The sequence below is a fragment of the Ctenopharyngodon idella genome, chromosome 14, assembly GCF_019924925.1.
Source record: "Ctenopharyngodon idella isolate HZGC_01 chromosome 14, HZGC01, whole genome shotgun sequence".
Lineage (NCBI taxonomy): Eukaryota > Metazoa > Chordata > Actinopteri > Cypriniformes > Xenocyprididae > Ctenopharyngodon > Ctenopharyngodon idella.
The window spans coordinates 3,889,285-3,914,467 of record NC_067233.1 but is presented as its reverse complement, the minus strand read 5'-3'; the positions used below and the strand labels follow the sequence as shown (position 1 = coordinate 3,914,467).

General features: G+C 36.5%; 1 protein-coding gene across 2 annotated transcripts in view; it reads left to right on the top strand.

The window, feature by feature from the left end:
• The window catches only part of htr4 (5-hydroxytryptamine receptor 4), a 125,149-nt gene that overhangs the window by 29,146 nt on the left and 70,820 nt on the right, over window positions 1-25,183 (top strand). For both annotated transcript variants that reach the window (XM_051860091.1, XM_051860090.1), the window contains exons 3-4: window positions 10,472-10,585; window positions 19,897-20,097. In XM_051860091.1, coding sequence (XP_051716051.1) covers window positions 10,472-10,585; window positions 19,897-20,097 — 315 coding nt within the window. The remainder of the gene's footprint in view (window positions 1-10,471; window positions 10,586-19,896; window positions 20,098-25,183) is intronic.

The following is a 25,183-nucleotide window of genomic DNA, read 5'->3' as shown; positions in this document are numbered from 1 at the left end:
GTTTCCAGCATGCAGGAAGATTCAGCTGAATCTATGTTAATAAATGTTTTAGCATAGTTGGGGCACTTTTTATTTCCTATGGGGTTGATTATGAGTAAAACAAACATATTTCTTCTTTTTTTTTTTCATTTTTCTTTATATGGATTTTCTAAAAGACCACACAGCCCAAAGTGCCCATAGAAGAGACACCTTAATGCGAACATTAAAGGGTTAGTTCACCCCAAAATGAAATTCCTGTTATTAATTACTTGCCCTGATGTCGTTCCACACCTGTAAGACCTTCATTCATCTTCAGAACACAAATTAAGATGTTATGAAGCGACGAGAATACTTTTTGTGCACAAAAACAAAACAAAAATAATGACTTTATTCAACAATATCTTCCATTCTGATGTAGAACCTGGAAGCGCTGAACGTAAACAGCGTAGCAGAAAGATGGGAGAGAAGATATTGTTGAATAAAGTCGTTATTTTTGTTTTGTTTCTGCACACAGAAAGTATTCTTGTCACTTCATAACATTAAGGTTGAACCACTGTAGTCACGTTGACTATTTTAGCAATGTTTTTACTACTTTTCTGGACCTTGAATTACGTGGCATTCTATGGGAGATAAAAAAAAATCTCTTGGATTTTATCAAAAATATCTTAATTTATGTTCAGAAGATGAATGGAGGTCTTACGGGTGTGAAACGACATGAGGGTGAGTATTTAATGACAGAAATTTCATTTTTGGGTGAACTAATCCTTTAAAAAGAGAAAAAAGGACAGAAAGATGCTCTTCTTTCCTTTCTCTACTTGTACATGTTCAGACATGCTATTTTAGAGATGTCACTGCTTTTTGATCTCTACAACTCACCCTGCAAATTACCCCGCTGTTGTGAACTTTACTACTGAGCAGGGCAACGGGTCTTTGATATAGATGACCTGACTCCCTCTTAATGAAATGCAGTCGAGAGAAGTCATGCATGATTAATGCCCTCTGTGTGAAATAGCAGGTAAAACCTCATTGCATACAATACAATTTCATTTTGTTACATAAGAATAGCCCTGCTTTATATACGATCTCTGCAACTAAAGGTGCGCGGTCTCTTTTGTGTTATGTACATTTCTGTGTTAGCCAAGGCAGAAAGGCCAGAAACCGGGCACCTCGGTGTGAGCTGGCACATTTCCAGCAGCTCAGAGCAGTCAGAGCGAGGCCTCAAGGGACAGGGAAACCCAGCGCTGCTAAAAACGGGAGCCCTGCTTTCTTGGATTATCTACTGGATCTACCACAATAAATCTACCCGGGCACGTAGTCCACCTCACACTGGAGATTTCCAGCTATAATAATGATAACATGGTCAGAAACAAACAGCGAACAGCGAGCCTTTGATGCTTTTTTTGGAAGAATGATTTAATTTAGTTGGTCAAAAGATAAGTTCTTCGAGCACTTTATAGTTTTAAGCAACATGTTGATTAATGGAGGCCTCTCTATTAAAATGGTAGTTTTGTGTGTCGTTCAGCCCTGCAAAAATCACTCCCACAGTGCAAGGGTGTTTTGGGTGCTTTCCAGGGCTTTGCTAAGTGTTTTCTAAAGTGTTTGTGGTTCAGGTCTATCCTTTAATGTACTGTAAATCTATAGGAGCTTGTTCAAATTACTATTGTGAACCTCATTTAATCTCAAATCATTCCCAGCCTCATGCATTTTTCTCCTTTGGACCAACCAATGAAACAAACTACATGCCTTTTCTAAAAAAGTTTTTATGAAGTAAGTGAAAGTATGTGGTTTATTCTTGGTCACAGTCATATCTGGTGGGAAACTTTTGAGTCAAAAATGGTCCTGTAAGACAAAATTGCCCAGTAGAACAAAGTCATTTCTTCTCTCTCTATATATTTTTTGCTCTCTTTTTTTACTAGCATTTATTTTTACACTTAACAATACTTTAAAATCGTTTTTACAATTTAATGAGGCATAATCAGTTACTTATTCAAAAATGGCGCTCTCTTTTTTCCCACGGGTCACAATTGTGACCACTTACATGGAAAACTGTCCTGTGAGCAAGATTTATTAAGCGCCAAAGATATTATTAATAAATTAATAATAGACTGTTTAAACATTATACTTTTACAGTGGACGTTGTATATGTTTTATGACAGGTTTGGTATACTTCTTTTTTTTCCAGCATATCTACTGTGGTGAAACAGAAAACACAGATTTATTAACATGACTTACATTCAGCTTATCTCTAAATGGATGTTATGTGTAACACAGACAACACTCAGTGCCATTTTACTCAGCATGACAAGAAAAATGGCCTAACATGTAACTTGCAGCACATAAATCTATAGGCTACCGCACACATACGCCCATTTACTTTCTCAAATGAGTCTAACACATGTCAAAATGGCAAGAAAATCTGAGCTTTGACATGTTTTCAAACATCTCATTAAGGGTAAAGTTTTCTGACATCCCCTCAAATACATTCAGCGCTGACGACATGACATCTGAAAATGCCTGTAAATTACCCAGAAATATGAAGCTTTCAACCCCTAAATGATCCGCATTTGAGTCCATGCCAGTCATCCTTTGGAGATCCACACGCGTCACATTCATCCCAAAAGACTCTTTTGTCCTCAAGGATGGAAGAGTCACATGTGCCCTTAGAAAAGGCATGCTTGACACGTAGCCCAACCCAGGTGCAAGTTATTAACAGATTTCCCATTTAATTACTGTCAATCCGCAGAACAGGATGAAAAAAAAAAAGTTGATTTATAATAGTCAGGAAACGCATTTCCCAGTGCACGCCTATTGGATTAGATCGAAGCAGTTCAATTCCATTGAGATGTCGTATTCATTCAGGGATGCAAAGTGTTCATCTGCAAATGGAATTGGGGAAATGATATCACATCTTGGAAGTATGGAAAGTAAGCCTTGTATTTGCACTTCTAAAAGTGTGCTTTTTGTCTCTTGTGAATTTTCTCATTCACCTGAAATACTCCACCTGAGGAATTCAGTGAGTGAAACCAGGCGGATGTATATCATGTGATCAACAGCCTTGAAGGGACTGATTTTATACCCTTTAAAACACTTCTATTGCACATGTATTATATCGAATCTATACTGATTTACTGTACAGCAAGAGTATTTCAATCTGCCCTCCCTCCCAGTGCTGAAGGTCGTGTACATTGTGTGTGTGTGGCCTTTTATATGATTCTGTTTGCTGTAGCCGAATGAGGTCTGATACTCTCTGACCTATGGAGAATATCTAATGCACAGTCACCTATTGAAGCTGCACAAGTCATGGACGATTCGTTCAGCGTGGTCACTGCTGATTTCTCTCATTATTCTGCAGGGTGTCTGCTCACTTACTGGTCTTGGGGAGCAAAGGCACATTTTTCAAAAAAAAAAAATAATAATAATAATAAAAAAAAGAATAAGCAAAGTCCAGGGCTGATTTATTGGGGCAGCATGTCAGAATAAATTGCAAGATGTTTTCCAAAGTTTGCATTGGGCAAAGTGTGCATGGTGAAAGAACATTTCCCTGGCTTTCTGAGTTGGGAACATGACAATGAAAGAATCATGGTGGAAGAATGTGAATTGGTATGGGCCATAATTTTGTTTACTTTGTCAATGTTAAAGGGATAGTTCACCCAAAAATTAAAAAATTAATTAAAATTATCCCATGATTTAATCACACTCAATCCATCCTAGGTGTATATGACTATCTTCTTTCAGATGAGAACAATCTGCGATATATTTAAAAATATCCTGGCTCTTCCATGAAGATGCACTTTTTAGGGCTTCAAAATCTCGCCCCCCATTCACTACCATTATAAAGCTTGGAAGAGCCAGGGTATTGTTAAATATATCTTCGATCGTGTTTGTCTGAAAGAAGATAGTCATATACACCTAGGATGGCTTGAGGGTGAGTAAATCATGGGATAATTTTAATTTTCTCCATAGTGAAATTATTTTTTAATGATAACTTGTAAATCTTAAAAGGATGTACTGTGAGCTATGATGTTGTTAATCAATGGTATATAGTCAACACCTTATAGTTTAGGGCTGCACAATATTGGAAAAAACTGACATTGTAATATTTTGTTTCTGCAATAGATATTGCGATATGAAATAAATTCACCAGATTACTTAAATAGCTCTATTTTGAAAGAATTAATAAATCTAGAATGATTGGGGTGATTTAAAAGAAATAAGCAGTGCTTTATATTTTTCAGGCAAGTATTCAGGTACAGAAAATGAATAATCAAATGTAAAATAACATTGCATAGGCTTCACTGTATAAATTAAACATAATCTGCGTTAAAGCTGCAAAAGTGATTATCTCTGTATTTTGTTGTTTGATAACATTCATGATGACACAGAAAGCAGCAAGAATATTAGCCTGCTGTCACTTAAGACTGTGCGGATACAATATAATGATACACATCCGTTTTCGTTTGCTTTACCTAAGCCATAAGCAACTCTGTTTACAAGGATACTCACAGAGACTGACATTTTGATATAATTGTAGTTCTTTCCATCATTAAAGCCATTAAGTACACAGTCTGGCATCTTTTGCCTTTTTGTCGATTTTCAAAAACTTTTTTGCTTCAAATCAAATTTTGTAATGTTTTGATTCACCTTGTAGCTGGTTGGTTTGGTTTATTGTTTCTAACTCGTAAACAGACTTTTTAAAAAATCCCTATGGGAAAAATATTTGGGAAAAATACTTCTGAAACCAAGACCGTTGAAAAAGTTGCCGGACACTATTGTACTCTATACTGTACATTCAAACAAAGCAGTTTATAAGATTTTAGAGCCATGTGATGTTGTAAGGTCGTTAATTATCCACACTATAACTTGCGAAAGTTTTGTGGTTTGTTTAGCTAATAACAAAACTCACAGATTCTGATCATATTAAGGTTTATTAGGAGAATTCGCTTCACCGCTGCACATTTAGAATTGCAAATGCCTGCTTCTGTGAGGGTCAATTGTTCATTGATCTTGGTAAATTCACACCGTGCACTCTGTGCCTTTAATCAGCATATTTGTCCTTCATGAGTGTTGCTGTGAAATCAGAACATGTTGATGCCCATTTGCACAGAGAATTAATGAAAATGAAGGGCCTAAGTTCAAGTTTAGATTGTCAGCGGTTCCACTCTTAGACGGTTTCCCAGCAATTGAGGACAAATTTCCTTCCAATCTTCATATCACTAGCAACTGAATAACAACAGGTAGGGCTGAATACGTGACATGCCAGACAACATGAATGTTCAAACTGTCCACGCTGCAGTGCTGGGCTTTCAGAGAACTGTGTTTTTTCACTAGCAGTCTTTGTTCCTTTTTTAGTGGATTTTTTTTTTTTTAACACAGGGCTGCATAACTTCACTTTTCTAGCATTAAATGTCTCTGTATATAATAAGTAAAACAGAGATTGCAGCAAAAAAAAGTGTACTTCCCCCTTTTTGTCTGGCTCAATATTTTAGAAAGTTATACATTGTTAAAATAGTAGTGTTTATGAATGTTACAATTATATAATAAATACTTTATTATATAATAAGTAGATTGACAAGGACTTCAATTTAACTTGATCTGTTGCCATTGTTCTCAGGCAAAAGCATGTTTTCAGTTCAGTCACGGAGTCTGGGATTTTTGACTCTCACACTGAAAAGAAAACATGTAGGGCTCAAGTACCATTTGGCCTAATTACATGACATCGTATTACAGATAGACTGCCCAAGTCAAAGTCCCTCCACTGAGTCACAGCAAATCAAGATATATTATGCACTATATCTTGTGTTATTTATCTTGTGTAATTATTTATATGCTATTATAGTATTTATTACTATTTTGAAGTAGCTTTTATTTATTTTTATATTTTTGGTTTTTATTTTCACTTTAGTATACATTGTAGTAACTGTATGTGCTTTTGTTTTTATATGTATATCTATTTATTTTAGTTTTAGAAATTTTAGCACTTTAAAGGGTTAGTTCACCCAAAAATGAAAATTCTGTCATTAATTACTCACCCTCATGTCGTTCCACACCCATAAGACCTTTGTTCATCTTCAGAACACAAATTAAGATATTTTTGATAAAATCCGATGGCTCAGTGAGGCAAAAAGCAACGAGAAAACTTTTGGTGCGCCAAAAACATAACAAAATAGCGACTTTATTCAACAATATCTAGTGATGGGTGATTTCAAAACACTGCTTCATGAAGCTTCGAAGCTTTACCAATCTTTTGTTTCAAATCAGTGGTTCAGGGCGCCAAAATCACGTGATTTTAGTAAACGAGGCTTCGTTACATCATAAGTGTTTTGAAATGTCAATTGTTTCCATGACTTAGCAGTTTGATATGCGCTCCGAACCACTGATTCGAAACAAAAGATTCGTAAAGCTTCATGAAGCAGTGTTTTGATATTGGCCATCACTAGATATTGTTGAAAGTCGTTATTTTGTTTTTTTGGCGCAAAAAAGTATTCTCGTCACTTTATAATATTAAGGTTGAACCACTGTACTCACATGAACTGATTTAAATATGTTTCTAGTACCTTTCTGGGCGTTTGAAAGTGTTAATTATCTTGCTGTCAATGGAGGACTCACTGAGCCATCAGATTTCATCAAAAATATCTTAGTTTATTTTCTGAACATGAACGAAGGTCTTACGGGTGTGGAACAACAGGAGGGTGAGAAATAAATGACATAATTTTCATTTTTGGGTGAACTAACCCTTTATACTTATTTCAGTTAGTTGCCAAGCCAACATTTATAATTTTCATTTAAGTTTAGTTTTTTCATCTAATATTTAGATTTGATTTTTATTCCAGCTTTATATATATTACTGAGAATTTTTTTTAATAGTTTTAGATTTAGATTAAGTTAACAAAAACACTGATTTCTACTTCATTTAATGGATAGTTTTTATATCAAGGCCCTTTTCAAACTCCTGTAATATGCCCCTGTGACACAAAAGCTCCTAATTAGTTTAATTGAGAAATTTAAACTAAAAAAAATGTGGTGTTCTGCAGCGGTAGCAAACCAAAGGGACAGTGTTTGCCGAATGACCTATAGGGTCGACTCGCTGAGTGCTTTGATTGAGCCGCTATGTTCTGATTGCACCCTCAGTTCAATTACATACTAGGGGTCAAAGGTTTCACCAGTCATTACACACACACACACACAATATGCACACAGTTGAGTGAGCGGCCATCTGCAGGCATTGATTTTGGTCTCTTTTTGGCTGATTTCCTTAATCAATGCAGATTAAACATTCTATGGCATTTGGAAAACAGACTTTACCGCAGGATAATAGCACACATTGTCAACAAGTTGACATTTAATAAATATCTGCATATACGATAGTCCCCCAGATGTTTGGACACTTAAGACTTTTGTCCAGTTTTTTGCCCAGATTTTCAGCCCGGGTGCACACTGTAAAAAAAAAAAAAAGATTGTGATTTTAATGGTAAAAGACTATAAAAATGTGACAGTGAAAACCTGTTAATTGGTTAACAGTAAGTTTTTTGGATTTAGGCAAACACAGATTTTTCTTTTTGACTTAATAGATTTACTGAGCACAATTAAAGTCCCCCTGTAGACAATAATTTCATCCCTTAAAACTCATCTTTGATCACCAAAATGACATATTTAAATGTTTTTTTTCCTGTGAAAATTTCTTTGTGCCTTAAAATAGCTTGAATTTAACTCTACACCCTTGCCTCACTTACTGAGGTAAAGCTGCACAATGGTATCGCTCTTTACAACATCGGACACATAACGGTAATTAATATGATTAGCCTTTTGCTTGACTATGTTATCAAACAGCTAATAATGTGTTGCTAATGTCACACAAACCATGTTCGCCATGTCAGAGTCAGTCAGCTGCCTTCTAATATCCTTACAAATGCTTTGAACATCTTCGAACGTCAGTGGAGAAAGGCATATAGTTCATCATAACATCGTAATATACATCATACAAACGCCAAATTGCTAATTCTACACGATTTTTCAAATCAGCAGAAAAATATACCGGGATAACCTGGCTTCTCTCGAGACTCCACTGCTAGTTTGCTGTTAATGATATGCTAAAGCCCGCCGACACGTTGACATGATTGGTTACAAGGTAGATTGTGACGTCACAAACACCAGCGATTTCAAACCACGGGTCTTTTTTTCCACTGCAGTTTTAAACAGAAAATACTCAGCAATGGTGTTGACATATGAATTTGCACGTGGTTTGTCTTAAAGCATATTAAAAACACCACATAGACCTATAAACAACATTAAAAACTACAGGGGGTCTTTAAATATGTTTGGTGAATTTTTTTATTTATTTTTTTTGCTGAGAACCTTAAGCTATGTTTACCACAATGCATCTTTTCGTTTGGGGATAATTGTTTGTAAGTAAATTTTTGAGCCAATATTTAATTGTTAATTTTGACAATTTAAAAAAAAATGTTTTTACTGTGCAAGACGCTACATGAGACTCAAGCACAATGGTCAGACATGTCCATTTAGCGCATGTTCACATAAAAAAACAATGAAAAAGCAGTGTAGTGGAACGCAAAAATACATTATGTGAATGTCCTTACTTGTGTATGCAACAATAGAAGTGTGATTCATTTTAGTAAATTGGTTCAGTTGGATTAATAGAGACTCTTTTTGTTTTTTGTATTGCATATAAATAAAGAAAGTTGTTCAAGGCAGACTTAAAGTCTTTGCACACTGAGTCCGAAATTCGCGTCCGAAATTTTTGCACATTAAAAAATAAATACCACCTCACGTTGTGTCAATCACGTTTGCACACTGCCTCTGAAACTTTCGTCCGTCATAAAAAAATTCGGATCGTGCAATTTTCTGCGTTTTTCGCATCCGTGGCACGCATTTTGAGAGACGTTTTGACAATTCAGAGCCATCGTACAAACGAACGCCAAAATCCCGAATGCCATCGGACAAGTTGATCCACGTCGTCTACAGCACAAAGCAGTAGCACTGTATGACAAACAAAGTGCAACGGATTCATTAATACGCATTGGACTCAGTGTGCAAGGTCTCTGTGCATGACAAATTTTTAGGATCACGAATATGAAAAAACGCATACCAAAATTTCAGACTCAGTGTGCAAAGGCCTTTAGTGGCCGCACAGATTGACAGCTTGATTGCAGAATGGATTTTAGGCTTATGTTCAATAGCATGGAAATAAAATGAAATTAAAAATGAAATAAGTGTTTTATTCTAGAGGATCCTGCCAGTCATATTTTAAGGACATATAAACAACTGCTTACCTCATTCCAGAGATCATTTTTCTTCTGGGCTTTTCATGCTGTCATGTCTTGTCTAATTTATTCTAATTTGTTTCTTTAAACAACAAATTACCTTTTTACATAACATGACAGTCACTGCAATATGATCACATAACTGTTCAGATGTCTTTAGAAGTGTAGAGATTTATAGCTTATGAACAAAAGCAGTGTCAAACGTTCTGCGGTTGAGCTAACTCTCTATCGGTTATCTCAAATTCCCTGCCACTCATTTGTCTGTAATATGCGGTAGGGGGTTACCTCTTCCTAGAGCCTGCTGTCACAATAACAGGCTGTAGCCTACAATTACATAGTCAGTGTCAATCTTGAGGGAAAACATTGCTTTGAATAAGAACTAGTTTTAAGTTTATAGGTTATACAAGAGGCATTGGGGTGATTTTTCTGTCTCTAATATACACAAGAAAATGATTTTCACAATGCGATTTACCCTCTAAATCTTTATATCATTATTGCCAGTTGGCTATAGAAAATCTGTTCAGAGTCAGAACTAATGTGAAAAGATTAAAACTTTTATATGTCCACTAAATTGTGATAAAAGAAAACTATGATACAGTATGACTAATATGATGAATTGTGAGATTAATATTTTAATACACTACCATTCAGATGTAAAAAAAAAAAAAAAAGGTTTTGAATAAGTCTCTCACCAAGACTGCATTTATTTGATTAAAAATACAGAAAAAACAGTAATAGTGTGAAATTATATAAATAAATAAATGTTTCAAGCATTATTGTTAATAATTATAGCACCATTGATTAGAAACAAACAATACTGCTACATGTTGGTGAGATTCACGTCATCAGTATCATAAAGAAATGATCTTTTTCACAAGGAGGAATTGTCTTTTTCGTCACACTGTGTGGGCAATGTGCTTTCTATTCCTGGGCAGTGCTCTTATGCTGCTGTTTCCATGGGAATTGAGGTGGCAAAACCTTTCTTAAATGTCAACATTTAATAATTAGCAAATCAAACTTACTTTATATGCATCAAATATATTTAAAAGAAAGCATTTCTTCACTGAAAATTATGCACCAGAAGTGTCTTCTGGAGCTGAAATGTCTGTGCTATTGTTAGTCCTGTTGAATCGAATGACAGTAATCAGTATTTTCTTCATTCTATACGATCAATTGATTTTCAATAAGTTTGTGTCTTCTCTCTGTTACCACAGCAACGGCTTGGCGAAGACGGTTGCTCTCATCAGCTTCCTGTCACTGGTCATGCTCATGAGCGTCCTGGGCAACCTGCTGGTTATGGTGGCCGTCTGCAAGGACCGGCAGCTCAGGTCAGAAACCTCCCATCTCCGCCCACTGCTCTCCACTTATCTGTCATCTCAGGGGAAAACATCCCTTTTTAGCATTTCATTTGTGCAGCTCAAGTCAACTGTCATGACTCGTGTTTGAGGTAATTCTTACTGGATGGTCATTTTTTTGGTTTTGCAGAGTTTAAACATTATCTGAATGGCAGGAATTGCATTTTATGTAGTTTCTTCTCAGTCTGCTATTTTTAAAATAACAGCATTCGTATGTTTCTATTAAAGGATATAGCAGACTTTCAGAAATGTTTAGATCAAATTCAGACAGTTAATCTTTATTCATTATAACTTAGAATATTAATTGGATGAAAAATAAAGAGCTAAAATTACTCATTGCTCAGTGAGGGATTGAGTTCACTTACATGAGTGAATAGATTTTTTTTTTTTTTGTAATTTTTTAATTGGGCTAAACCAGCGAATATCACAGAATTCATTAAAATTATAATTTAAATAATAATTAATAGTGTTTGTGGTGTTGTTTTCCAACGAAAAGTGATGTCACTTCCTGGACGAGGATGTCCTTTGTTAGTAGGATTTTATAAAAGACTTACAGAATGGCGGGAGGGAGTATAATGAATTCTACTTAGTGAGTAGTTATTCTACTTATTTAATTAATTTCTTAGTGAATCGAAGTAGAATATTCTTTCAAAACTAATGTGAATAAAAATATAACAATAATATTTATGTATAGGAAGACTTCAGATGCAAAAGCCGCTAAACGCCACCTTCTTCAAAAATGAGATGTGTCAGCACATAGTATACGTTCATCAAATACTTTTAGCACAAATCTGCTAAATCCCAGCCTCAGCCTATTCGGAAATACTGGTTCGTTGGCAGAAACCACTAAACTAAACTAAACACCACTAAACACCACTTTTGTCAGCAGAACCAATCAGAAGATGCAAATCAGATCATATGATTTCAAGATGAATGACGGTGTGCGTGTAAAGAAAGTCGTTACAGTGGCAATAATGACAGGATTTTGCGAGTAGCATGTAAACACAACAGTGTTTCGTGTGCTGCTGTAACTCTGACAGAAACTGACATAACTTACATTAAAGAATAGCTGTAATATGACGACGAAAAAAAAAAGCTAATTTAAAAGAAAAATTGTCAGACGGACTTAGAGGTTTTTGGTTTGAAGTTTGGGGTCTGTAATTTTTTATATTTTGAAAGTCTCTTATTAGGGCTGGGTAAACAATATCGATTTCTCGATTTTAATCGATTCTCATTTTCTCAAATCCCAAGAATCGATTAGTCTAGTCTGTTTTCAGTTAATGAATGAACAGAACATGTAGCGTGCCTCACATCCAATAAATCGCAATAATCTTTGTGCTTTGTTACTTTTGATATGAAGCAAAGTCTCAGATTTCAAATGACGTCCATCTTATTATGAGATTCAAAAAATAAATACCATTTTGGCGCTGTTTAATGTGACGTGACAGATCGCTTTAGCGCCTCAGTTAAAGAGAAGCAGCAGCACGGAGCGCATGTGAACATCCTCTCCTCCGCTTTAATACCAGTTACAGTGCGAAATAAACACGACTAAACATCTGAAGGTATGTTAAAATACACAGTACAACTTACCGATATCCGTATCATGTCTCGTGTAATACCTCAATCAGTGTTTCAACCGCGGAAAGACGTCAATAAAACAGCTTGTAAACAATGTCACGTAATGTCACATTTACCTCAGAAAAACAGATTCAGTGACCATAAACTCATTAGTCAGCTAGAAAAATGAACTCTAGAAAGCAGCATTTTGATAAATATAGCTATGCACTGTTACATATTCATTATAATGTTCTTCAATATTTAATGCATGTTTGACATGTATGACAGCCACGATTTAAATGTTTATATTTAAAAAAAAAAAAAAAACGAATTGGAGTAGAAATATAATTATATAATTCTAAACTTTATTTATTATAAAAAGTTTAATTTAAGCGTTTGTATATAAATAAGTTAATTTTAACCTTCAATATTATAGTAAAGTAGTACCAGCTGACTCCCATGTGTAGTTTACAGCATTTGTTGAGAGATTTTTTTCCTCTAGAAAATTTGCCATGTACTGTAACTGATATACTACACCCAAAATAATCGCTATCGAAATCGTAATCGAATCGCAAGCATGTGAATAGAAATCGAATCGAATTGTGAAAATTGTGTCATACCCAGCCCTATCTCTTATACCCACCAAGTCTGCATTTATATGATCACAAATACAGTAAAACAGTAATTAAAACAACATTGTAGGTTCCCTATCTGTCAGTATCTGTCAATTTGACGTGGTGTTGCTCACTTCCATCAAGAGGGTTGGGGACCTGCAGGCATTCTCTGTCAGCAAAACGTGCCTTGAGTTCAGTCCGGCATACTCTCACATGATCCTGAGACCCCAACCGGGCTACATGTCCAAAGCTCTCACTACCCCTTTTAGGGACCAAGTGGTGAGCTTGCAAGTGCTGCCTCAGGATGAGCCTTGTCGTTGCTGTGTCCTGTATGTGCCTTTACTTGGACCGCACACAGAGCTTCAGAAGCTCTCAGCAGCTCTTTGCCTGTTTTGGGCAGAGCAGAAGGGGAAGGCCCATTGGATTGTGGATGCAATTGCCTTGGTATACCAGGCCAAAGGCATGCCGTGCCCCTTAGGAGTGCATGCACACTCCATAAGAAGTGTTGCATCTTCCTGGGCTCTAGCCAATGGCACCTCTCTAACAGACATCTGTAGAGCAGCAGGCTGGGCAACACCCAATACCTTTGTGAGATTTTATAATCTCAGGGTTGAGCCAATTTCATCCGGACAACGGGCCGGGTGTACCGCTTGCACTCAGCACCTTTCCCCTCCCTGAGGTGATAAAGTGTGCTTTTTTTTTGTCCATGTGAGTTCCCTGGACATAAATTTTTCCTCAGCACGCTGAAGCAATCCACCACCAGGCCCAGTACTCATGATGCATGCCCTTTCAGGTCAGCCTGTATACTTGGGCTAGTTGCTTCATATATAGTGATTCTCTGATGGTAATCCCATATAATGTATTGTCCATGATACGGTTTCCCTAACGGTAAACCCGGGTTTCCTCTAGGCAGAGCTCCTCTGCCCTCAGTCACTGTGTATGTAGTAGTTCCTCCCTTTTCACGTAGGACCTACCGCAGGGACCACTTTACACGTGTAGTACTTCCCGGTTGGTAAGTAACATCCCTTAAGGCAGGATGTGGTCTCCATAGAGTTCTTTCTCCTATCTAGGAGGACACTGTCTCGGCTCCTCAGCACAAACATGAATGAGTGATGCACGCCATCTCCCTTTTATACCCATATGTCCAGGGGAGTGGCATGCAAATTCCATTTGCCAATTCTCATTGGCCTTTTCTCAAAGTATCAGAGGTGATTGGTGCTTTCAAGTACGACCCCTAGTGTCAGTCATCATCACCATGTCTTGTTCAGTCAACGCAGGTTACAACAGTAACTGAGTCGTTTCTTTTGTCTCTCAAGCCTGTAGGCACCAGTATGTTTTGCCATGAAATCTCTGAAGTCATGTCAATTATCTACATTCATCAAGGTTACCAAGAAACTTTGTCATGTCAAAGAGGGAGTCATGCACTGAATGTTGTGTCATGAGGATAGTGATAAATGTCCTTAAAATAGGCCATCCGAACACTCCTCTGGCATGTAATCATGTCTTTCAGACACAATACACAGGTTAATAGTTAACTGTTAAGAAAGAGTGTATAAGCTCATCATTGTTTTACGGTGTCTTTGGCAACAGTGGGTGTTTTTTTTTTTATTAGTTTAGTAGTTCACCAGCTCACAAACACTTCTAAATAGCCTCTTTGGGTTTCATTTCAGTGGGTAATTAGCAGCTTGTTAATTACTCCTTTGGAGTCCTGCTGGGTTCTTGGAAAACTATGCAGCAATTGTTTTTACATCAATGAAAGCCACTGGCTGAATGGAGTTCTGAGTCCTTTATTAACAGAAATAGTCCAAGTCTGACAGGAAATAACAGTGGTTGTTTGCTTAAGCTCCAGATCTCCACCCACACTGTATCATATCTCACTGTATCTCCATCATTTCTGACTGTCTAGAAAGTGTCAACACCATCACAGATGTGAAATTCTAAATAAGCTGCTGATATGGTCAGAGATGGATCTTCTGAGGCAGCCAATTTCCTTCTGAAACTGTAAAACGATTCTTAGGTTCTTAAAGGGATAGTTCACCCAAAATTGCCTGTTCAAAAAGTTATTTCATGTTGTTCCAAACCTGTATGACTTTCTTTCATGAAACATAAAAGAAGATATTTTGAAGCATGTTGGTAACTAACATTTGTGTGGGGAAAAACCACTGAGCCATTTCTTATATATACTTTTGTCTTCCACTCTTCGATGCTGACAAAATAACCAAATATTTACTCGATTATTGTAGGTTTTTTGTTGTTGTTATTGTTGTTTACTTTTACGAACTGAAGTATTAATGGAAATAATGCATGTCAAAGCAGATTTTCTAATACAGTACATTTTATAAGTAGTTTAACTAGCAGCACAGATACAGGTTACTCAGAGTGCTGGAATTCCCAGCATGGACTAGAGCATGAATAAATAACATGGTCGCATTGTTTGACCATTTACCCGTTTAATTTACACAGTTGTTGTTGGTTTTCTTGTCATGTTTAATAACTTCTTGTCCAGTGATGTCAAGTTGAGTTTGTTATGATTAAAAATTATCAGTTTGTTGTACTTATTGTACCAATTGTTAAGGTCTGTGTGTGGTGAAACTAGGTATTTCATGTTTGCTTGTTTCTTTTTTTGTGGTAAGTGGTGTGATGATTATTGTCATTAGTTTAAGACACTAAGCACTTTGCACTAGATGTACATTTCTTAAAGATAACATTAGATGAAGCATATTATATAAATGATTTAAAACTTCTACATAACTCTGCATTTAACCCATCCAAGTTAGTGCACACTCATTAGGAGTAGTGAACACACACACAACCTGGAGCAGTGGGCAGCCATTTTGCTGTGGCGCCCGGGAAGCGATTGGGGGTTAGGTGCCTTGCTCAAGGGCACCTCAGTCATTTCCTGCCAGTATTGAGAATCGAACTCTTGAAATTTTAAAGGGGTCATATCATGACACCAGAAAACAAATTTGTCTTTGTACCTTTAAAAAATTTCATAGCTTGAAACGTCCTCCTCATTATAAACAAAGCGTTTTTTTATTCAAGCTCCAAAAATCGTTTTGATATTGCGGGATCTGTGACATCATGAGGGCAAATACATATGAAAATAGCAAATAATTATACATCATTGCACCATAGGCCCCGCCCACTGGCATTCAGTCACTTAATGGCTGACATTTGAGTGTCACATCACTTCGCGTCAAAAGTAAATAGAACTCATTATAATCACTGACGCTGTCTACACTGGTTACAGTATACAGATACATGTTCAGTTTCTGACATACTTCACGCACTTGATAGAACGTTTGTGTTAGTTTAAACTAGGGATGCACCGATGTATCGGCCGCCGATATTTATCAGCTGATTTTTGCTCAATTTACAACCATCGGCATATCGGCTGTAGCAGGAAAAAGGCCGATATAACAAACCGATGGTTTATTAATTAACTGCTTGAAGGCACTGAGCTTTATAATGACTGTTGCGTAATCCTAGCGCTGCTCTCTGTGCTTTAGTGCTAATCAAATAACTAAAGATCACACATTATTCTTGACTAAATAACTTTTTGTAACTTTCATAAGTGTAACAGACCCCATCCGAAAGCTAAACAATACAGAGCACAATAAGTGCGCATTAAACTCTCTCTTCTGCATTCTCTGCATTATCATCAACATACAGCGAATTACTCAAAACACTTATTACAACTAAAAACTAACAAATACATACAGATCTTATGCCTTTTCGGGGGATGCTTAAACGGACAAACTTTAAATCTGCAAAATAACTCTGAAGAACTGCGTGCTCTCCTCAGACCGTAGACGAGAACACCCGTCAAAATAAGAGTCCCGCTTTAGTAAAGGAGATCTCATACATATTTAAACTTACAAAAATATTAAAATGTATACAAAAACAAATTAGAAGATTAATCACAATAAAGTCTGTTACAATAAAGAAGGATTAATATGTATATAATTTATACAGTGAAGAATATGCAGTGCTATTTTACATTTGTTTACTTTATTTCTGTACCTGAAAACACTGTTTATTTTATATGTATCTTTGTTCTGTTGTCTTTATCTAGGCCTGCTGAATGTTAAATGGATCCAATCGATGTTCATTAAAAATTATTTGATGATGCAGCAATAAACCTGCTAGTATATTTTAATGCAGGTGGTATAGAACTTTGCTGATTTAAAACATGATCAAAATACTATCTATTTTGATGACAAAATTTCAAATAAGAGAGTAAGTGGCAAATTTGCAATAATTTGGCAATAATTGTTTGTTAATATCGGTATCGGTATCGGCCCCAAAAAATCATATCGGTGCATCCCTAGTAAATAGAACTCATTATAATCACTGACGCTGTCTACACTGGTTATGTTCAGTTTCTGACATACTTCGCACACTTGATAGAACGTTTGTGTTAGTTTAAACCAGTTTAAACAGCTTCTTTGCATGTCTGTACATTTACAGATCTGTGTGTTTGTTCTGAGCATTTGGCTGCAGATTGTTTTGTAAATGACACAGTGTAATGGAGAGTTCACAAAGAAACTTTTGTTGAAAGATGAAGCAACAAACTGTATTGGATCTGACAGCAGCTGCATCGCAAGTAAATGATTTCATAATGCTTTGTCTGTAAATGACAGTTTTATATGGATAATGGTTTCAAAACACCTACTCATGTGCAATTAAGTGGATGTTGATATTGTTTCCTATGCAATGACGTTATCCAGTCTTAACAGTGGCTATTTACTAACAAGCCTTCAAGGATCGTTTCAGACAGAGGGTCAGAACAAAGGTTGATATAATCATTTATATATATATATATATATATATAGTTTAAGGAGCTACTAGTTAGCTACTGTAAATGATGTCTCAAACCTGGAGGCAGTGCTAGGATTCTTATCTCCTCAAACGTCATGCCACACATCACTTCATACATTCCTTCCTCTTTTTCATGTACTATGCTTCCTTCTGATTTATAAATTGCTTATCCTGCCCCATACCACCCAGATTCTTTCACTCAAAGGTCATGTTTCCACTCCACCACCTGTGTAATGCTTATATGATAAGAGAAGTCATGAGGAAAATAATCTACATTGCTACCACTTGAGTCACGTGCCAAATGTTATGTCATGGCAATAATGACAAATGTGTATAAAATAGGCTGCCCTCTATAGGGTTAAATAGAACATCTGGTGCCATTTATGCTTTAATGATGCATCCAAAAGGGATTTGTAAATACTGACACACTATCTGATGGTGTAATTACTGGATGCCTGTTGCTTTTCATTCTTCAGAATTGCTGTCAAATGTTCATGAAAGCCAATCAGTGCCCCTCTCTGCATTCTTTCAAAGATGTATATTGTTGACAGGCAGCTGGTATGCAGATTTTATGCCATGTTATGGTTACATGACAGAATGATTTGGGCCTATTAATGCTTCTCAGTGAGCTATATATAGATCTGTGTGTTCAGAAGCTCAAGCAAGAGTTTTATTACTCATTAATAGGGTGCCCAGAGCTCTGGACATTATCAAGGGGAGCGAACATTATGACAACCTATCAGCAACGTACCACACACATAGCACAGACACACGCAGACACGTTCGGTAGATATCTTGTTACTGTTTTCTCCAACTTACTGACTTAATAGTGAATATTTATTTCTAATCATTAGGGAACACATCTTGTCTAGCTGCTGTGTTTACATTCATTATTGAATTTAAGGGGATAGTTCACCCAAAAAGTAACTGAAGAAAAAAATTGGTGTAGTAGGATTTGAAACAATTTTTAACTCAGAAATTGCTAGTACATCTTGCAAATAATTACAAATAAAAGACAAGTAACACATTGAATTAATTGAAAATTGCAGTAGAAAGACTTAAGTATTTTCTTGTGAAACGCTCCAATAATCTTTGAAACTTTGAAAAATCATTTTTACAGTGTACTTTGTGTCCATGCTCATTTCCTAATTGTTTCCGCCTAAAAATCTTTAAAAGAGAAAATGAAGAGTTCCAAAATGCGATAAACGCCATTTTTTAAAAAAAATTGAGTTTCCGCCAAAATCAGTATTGTATCTGGTCGGTATTGAAAAGTCAGTTATTAATTGTGCGCAAAATGCGATATCCGTCGTGTTATTCTGTCATGTTTTCTCCCTTTCTTTCCAAAACGCGACAAACGCCAGTCTCCCTTCTCTGCAGAATGCGAAATATCCGCTCAACCAATCACATCGCACCATTCCACGCACTGTAAACAGTAATGGCGGCGCTCTGAATACACCCGGCATCCTAGTTTTCTTTATCTGCTTTGTACTTTGTGATCAACAAAAACAGAAAAATGAATAATTTTGAAGGCATTGATGAATCTGTGGTGGGGAAGAAATGCAATTCATCGAAATGTAATCATTTACGTGAGGAGATTAAGAAGATGAGGCACTCGAGTCGGGAGGAGGAAAAATGCATCAACAGCATCAAACTTCTGTCACGGTCCCCAAAACTGAATCATGAGCAGTTTTTAAAAGCCGTTTTTAATACTAATGTACTCTGCAAATGTGTTTATTGTAACCGTGCGGTTGCGCCAGATACTCTTTAATCGGTAATGACAAATGGAGACATAATTAATTTATAACATTAACAAGATGACTCGTTGAATTCATTTTGGGAGCGACGACTGAATGTATTTTTAGTCAAATGCCTGTATATAAGATTAGTACTGACAAAGTTCAGAGGCTGTCATATATGTGAATCAACTTACTTTGTTGTGTATTTTCAATATGAAAAATAACTTTTATATTGATGGATTAATTGCATTTTGATAAAAAGTGTCATGGATTCATTGCATTTTGGGGAAAAAATATATATTATTTTTATAATAAACCTTTGAATTTTTTAATGTTTTTATAACCAAAAGATGCTATGTGAAAGTTTGAAACAGAAAATAATGGTTTTCATCGTGCCGCTTTCTTGGTAAAGAAAACACATTTTTACTCAAATTAATCCAAATGGATTTATAGTGTTTTGGAACCAAACTCTTCATATAAACGTTTAAATTTTTATTCAGCCAACTTTAAAAAAAAAAGAGAAGAAAGTAATGTATCCTCTTTGTTTCTGCTACAGGAAAATCAAAACCAACTACTTCATCGTCTCGCTGGCATTTGCTGACCTGCTGGTGTCAGTGCTGGTGATGCCGTTTGGTGCCATAGAACTGATCCATCAGAACTGGATCTATGGAGAGACCTTCTGCCTGGTCCGCACCTCTCTGGACGTGCTGCTGACCACCGCCTCCATCCTACACCTCTGCTGCATATCCCTTGACAGGTAAAAATAAATTAATTTCAGGATTCTTATGTTCATGTCACGTCTTGGTTATGTATAAACCAAGTGCTATTAATTGAAATTCCATAAACGTGTATTCTTGACACATGACTGCAGTTGCTGTTGTCATGGCAGCCATAAATTGTTTCACCACAGAGGACAAGCACTTGAGAGTTTAGTTCCGTGGACTCTGTAGTGATGCTGTTTCCATGGCGATCTATGTGTGGCCACACAAAGTCCCTTGCCAAGTAAATCGTCCACCAACACTGCAGTGATCATGTGATTATGAACCTAATAAACTCTTAAAGTCGAGCAACAGGCAAAAAGATGTAAGACTGAGAAACATATTGTTGCTGGACAACTTAGAATATCTAAATAGTCATGTTAGAGAGGGCTTTTCTCACCAGGGGAGTGCAAAGATGTGCTAAGGAGTTCAAGGAACATTTGAGAGAGAAAAAAATATATAATTTTACTATTTTTAAAAAAAATATTTTTGTATAAACCATATTGCATTTTTTCATCAGGATCCTTTGATGAATAGAGAGTTCAAGAGAACAGCATTTATTTAAATTGAAATCTTTTGTTATACTTTAATTCTAAATATCACTATTTAATGCAACCTTGCTGAATAAATGTATCAATTTAATAAATGATGAAAAAAAATCACACTGACCCCAAACAGTTTGGGTGTGTGTATGTATGTGTGTATGATAAATTAATATATTAATTAGTTTTGACTTTAGTACAACATTTGTATATTATAATTATTTTAATTATTTTAATTTAAATAATATGAAAAATAGAATATTTAAGAAATCTAAAAAATATTAAAAACATTTTTAAAGGGGACCTATTATGCCCCCCCCCCCCCCCCTTTTTTTTTTTAGCTCAAAATACCCCACAGATCATTTTTTATAGCATGTTAAAATTGCCAATTTTGGGAGGTGAGCAAAAACGCGCCATTTTTTGTGTGTGTGTGTCCCTTTAAATGCAAATGAGCTGGTGCTCCCAGCCCCCTTTCAAGAAGAGGGCGGAGCTTCAAGAGCTCATACTCCGGCGTAGAGGCAAAAACAAAACAGGACAATCTCACGCACTGAAAATGTCAGAAACTGTCAGTAGCGGTGTTCAGCCTTATATGTTTGAACCGGAGTCGGACAGAGAGACTCAAGTATAAGTGACAACATGTAGAATGCAACAGGACGTTTCTGAATGGCAAAATGATTGGTCCATTCGTACGAGACTTTACTGATTTTCTTTGGGACATTTCCTTGAAATTTAACGACAATGTCCTCAGTGACTCAGATGGCGGGAGTCTATGGAGACTCTTATGTTCATTGGTACATTCCAAAACACAACACTTGAAATGCCTGTTTGGTGCAGACATTGTACAACTCCAGCTGCTACAGCGAAGATACAGAAATGGCAGACTCTGTGTTTCTCACTCAGGGCTAATAGGGAAGATCGTCACCGGCTGTGGGCGGGGCTTCTCCCTACGATGACTTATGTCTGAATCAGAATCAGCTCATTTGAAGAGACTGCTTTTGATTTTTGGGAATGTAAAAAAAAAAATGAGTGCGTGGACTTTTACCATTATAGGCTGTTGTTTACACACACTGCAGACACACATCAGTGTTCAAACACCATGTAAAAGTGAATTTTGTATAATAGGTCCCCTTTAAAATATCAATTCTAATTTTTTCCCCTCACACAGTATAAATGAAAATATACACCTTTATATTTTAGGAAACGAATGATCCCCACAGAGGATCATCATATTTAATAGTGCTTGACATCAGAAAGTTTGAAAACCTCATATGTAGCAGATGCTTTTATGCAAAGTAACTCACAGTAGACCTATTATAGAAAAAAAATCCCCTTGGAGCAACCCGGGGTTAAGTGCCTTGCTCAAGGGCACAGTGGTGATGAATAAATATGAATAAACAGTTCCTTTGTTTGTTTTGGCATACGTTTAAGATTTATGATCATAAAAGATTGTTGCTCTTTGTGAAACGTTAAGGTTGTTTGTTGAAGTAGCTGTAATTTTGTTCAGCTTACATCCTCTTGGCTTGTTCTTGGTGCTTTTAAAGAATTATTGTAACAACCACAAGAGCAAAAAAAATAAAGAAAGAAAGAAAAATACAGGAACCCCACCGGAACCGTTTTATCAAACCTGCCAGTACACCATCATGTTTGCCCCAGTCTGATCTTATCGTTGTTCTGCGTATAACTTTAATGGACAATTTGTCTAAACTCTGTGAATGGGCTTTCAACTATAATACATTTTATGCTTTGACATTCTATTTAGTTTCTGGCCTTGTTCCCGTCGGCAGCAAATGCTCCATCATGAATAACAAAAGGAGAAAATAAGAGGTACTCGAGCACGGTTTAGTGTCTGAAACGTCTTGTGTGACACGGGTACATTGTAAAGCTACTCCACTTAGCACTCCAATAAAGCACTAAGCCTTAGTTTCCACTCCCCTCTGGTGTGAACCACCCTTTCAGCTCCAGCCCTTTACCCCAGAGTGATGCATTAGACCACAGGACTGATATTCAGGATGAGCTTTGAGTGCTCAGCTGCTTCACTAGTTTACGTCATTCGGCCCCTGCAGTCACAACAGACCGCCTTCCAATGCCTCGCTTGTTAAAGGGGCATTGGTAAGACTGATAATATTTGGTTTGTTACAAAATGTACCTCGTTCTCTGTTTGACTTGTGTACCTCTCTCTCTTTCTTTATTTTGGTCCACGGTTCCACTCACTTGAGAGTCAAATAATGTAACTATATATGTTGCTACAGTACATTCCCTGCCTACAAACAAACATACAGCATTGCAGTCTATTCATACTATAGTCTTCTAGTTTTGAGAACATAAGTAGCCTAAATAATTGATTCATCTTTATGCCATTATGAGTTGCTTTTGATGCAAAAGAAAGTATTTAAAGTCCCCCTGTAGTCAATTATTTTATCCCTTAAAACTCATCTTTGATCACCAAAATGACATATTTAAAAAAAAATTCAAGTGAAAAAAAATTCTTCATGCCTTAAAATAGCTTGAATTTAACTCTACACCCTTGCCTCATTTAATATACACAGATCAATGAATATGCAAATTAGCCCCGCCTCCACTCGCTCACGCCAGCTCGGAGTCTACTCTTGCTGTAGTGACGAACAGTTTGTTGTTTGTGTTGTGGATATTTAAGAAAAAAGCTTGCTTCGCTTCGTATATTCAGTTTAACAGCTGTGCAACTGAACTGCTTGTATTTTCTGACACTTAAATTGTGTTTTAAATTATGAATTGGTAAAATGCCTTTGCAAAACGGTCTGAATCCACTTAAAAAAAAAACATTCAGATGAAATCCTGCAGGCGCCCGTGCCTTCTCCGTACATGAAATAAATGCACATCCTTGAATGAGCGCGGATTTCCAGCGTATTTACTTGAACTTATCAGGTAGGCTAATATCTATGGATTGATTCATTCCAGAGGTGGCCAAAATCAGAATTTATAATGGACTGAATAACGTTAGCTCTCTCAGAACTTGGCGTGCGATTCCACTCTGACTGACATATGCACATGAATCACGGTCACATGCACACGCTCAGAGCATTATTGTTTTAGCTATGTTTTATAGTATTAAAATATTTCGAAGGACAAAAACATGAACTTTATTGGCTTTACTTCAAGTCAGCTGTCACTTTACTTTGGCGCGAGCCCCTATGCGCTCGCACACTTGGCACAGCCCTTGCGACGGTTCTGTCATTAATTAATATGAATCAATATAATTAGTCTTTTGCTTGACTACGTTATCAAACAGCTAATAATGTGTTGCTAATGTTACACACACCGTTCCCGTTCTTCATCTCAGACAGAGTCAGACAGCTGCCTTCTAACAATCAGTATCCTTACAAACGCTTTGAACAACTCAGAACGTCAGTGGAGAAAGGCATATAGTTCATCATAACATCGTAATACACTCGCTATATTGATAAATCTACACAATTTTTCATATCAACAGAAAATATACCGGGATAAGCTGGCTTCTCTCGAGACTTTTCTGCTTCAGAGCATTCATAGTTAATGATATGCTAAAGCCTGCCGGCACGTTGTTGTGATTGGTTACAAGGTAGTCTGTGACGTCACAGACACCACCGATTTCAAACTGCAGGTTTTAGACTGTCTTTGGTTTACTGTAGTTTCAAACATAAAATACTTAGCAATGGTGCTGACTTATGAATTTGCACATGATTTGTCTTAAAGCATGTTAAAAACACTACATAGGCATATAAACAACATTAAAAACTTGATTTTCACCACAGGTGGTCTTTAAATGTAAGTATAAAAAAAAATCATATCAATCAATTTACGATGATTCCTTGTGAAAAAGAATACTTACTATAGAAATATACTGTAAAGAAATACAGTATATTATTACATTAAATACAGTGAAACTTGTTTTGAAACACTTTCATTGAATGGAAAAGGGTATACCTTTCTTTCAAGCCACTGCTAGCCTTAAAGGATTAGTTCACTTCAGAATTAAAGTTTCCTGATAATTTACTTACCCCCATGTCATCCAAAATGTTTGTCTTTCTTTGTTCAGTCGAAAAGAAATTAAGGTTTTTGAGTAAAACATTCCAGGATTTTTCTCCATATATTGGACTTCACTGGGGTTCAACGGGTTGAAGGTCCAAATGTCAGTTTCAGTGCAGCTTCAAAGAGCTCTACACGATCCCAGACGAGGAATAAGAGTCTTATCTAGTGAAACGATCTGCCTTTTTCTAAAAAAAAAAAAATTTATATACTTTTTAACCACAAATGCTCATCTTGCACCAGCTCTGCGATTCGCCATGCATTACGTAATCACGTTAAAAAGGTCACGTGTGATGTAGGCAAAGTACTGATCCAGTGTCTACAAAGCGAACGTGCAAAGATTAAGTCAAACGCCCTTTTGCCCTACCGCGGTACTTCCGTGACCTTTCCAACGTGATTATGTAATGCGTGGCGCATTGCAGAGCTAGTGCAAAATGAGCATTTGTGGGTAAAAAGTATACACATTTTTATTTTTTTTTAGAAAAATGACCAATTGTTTCGC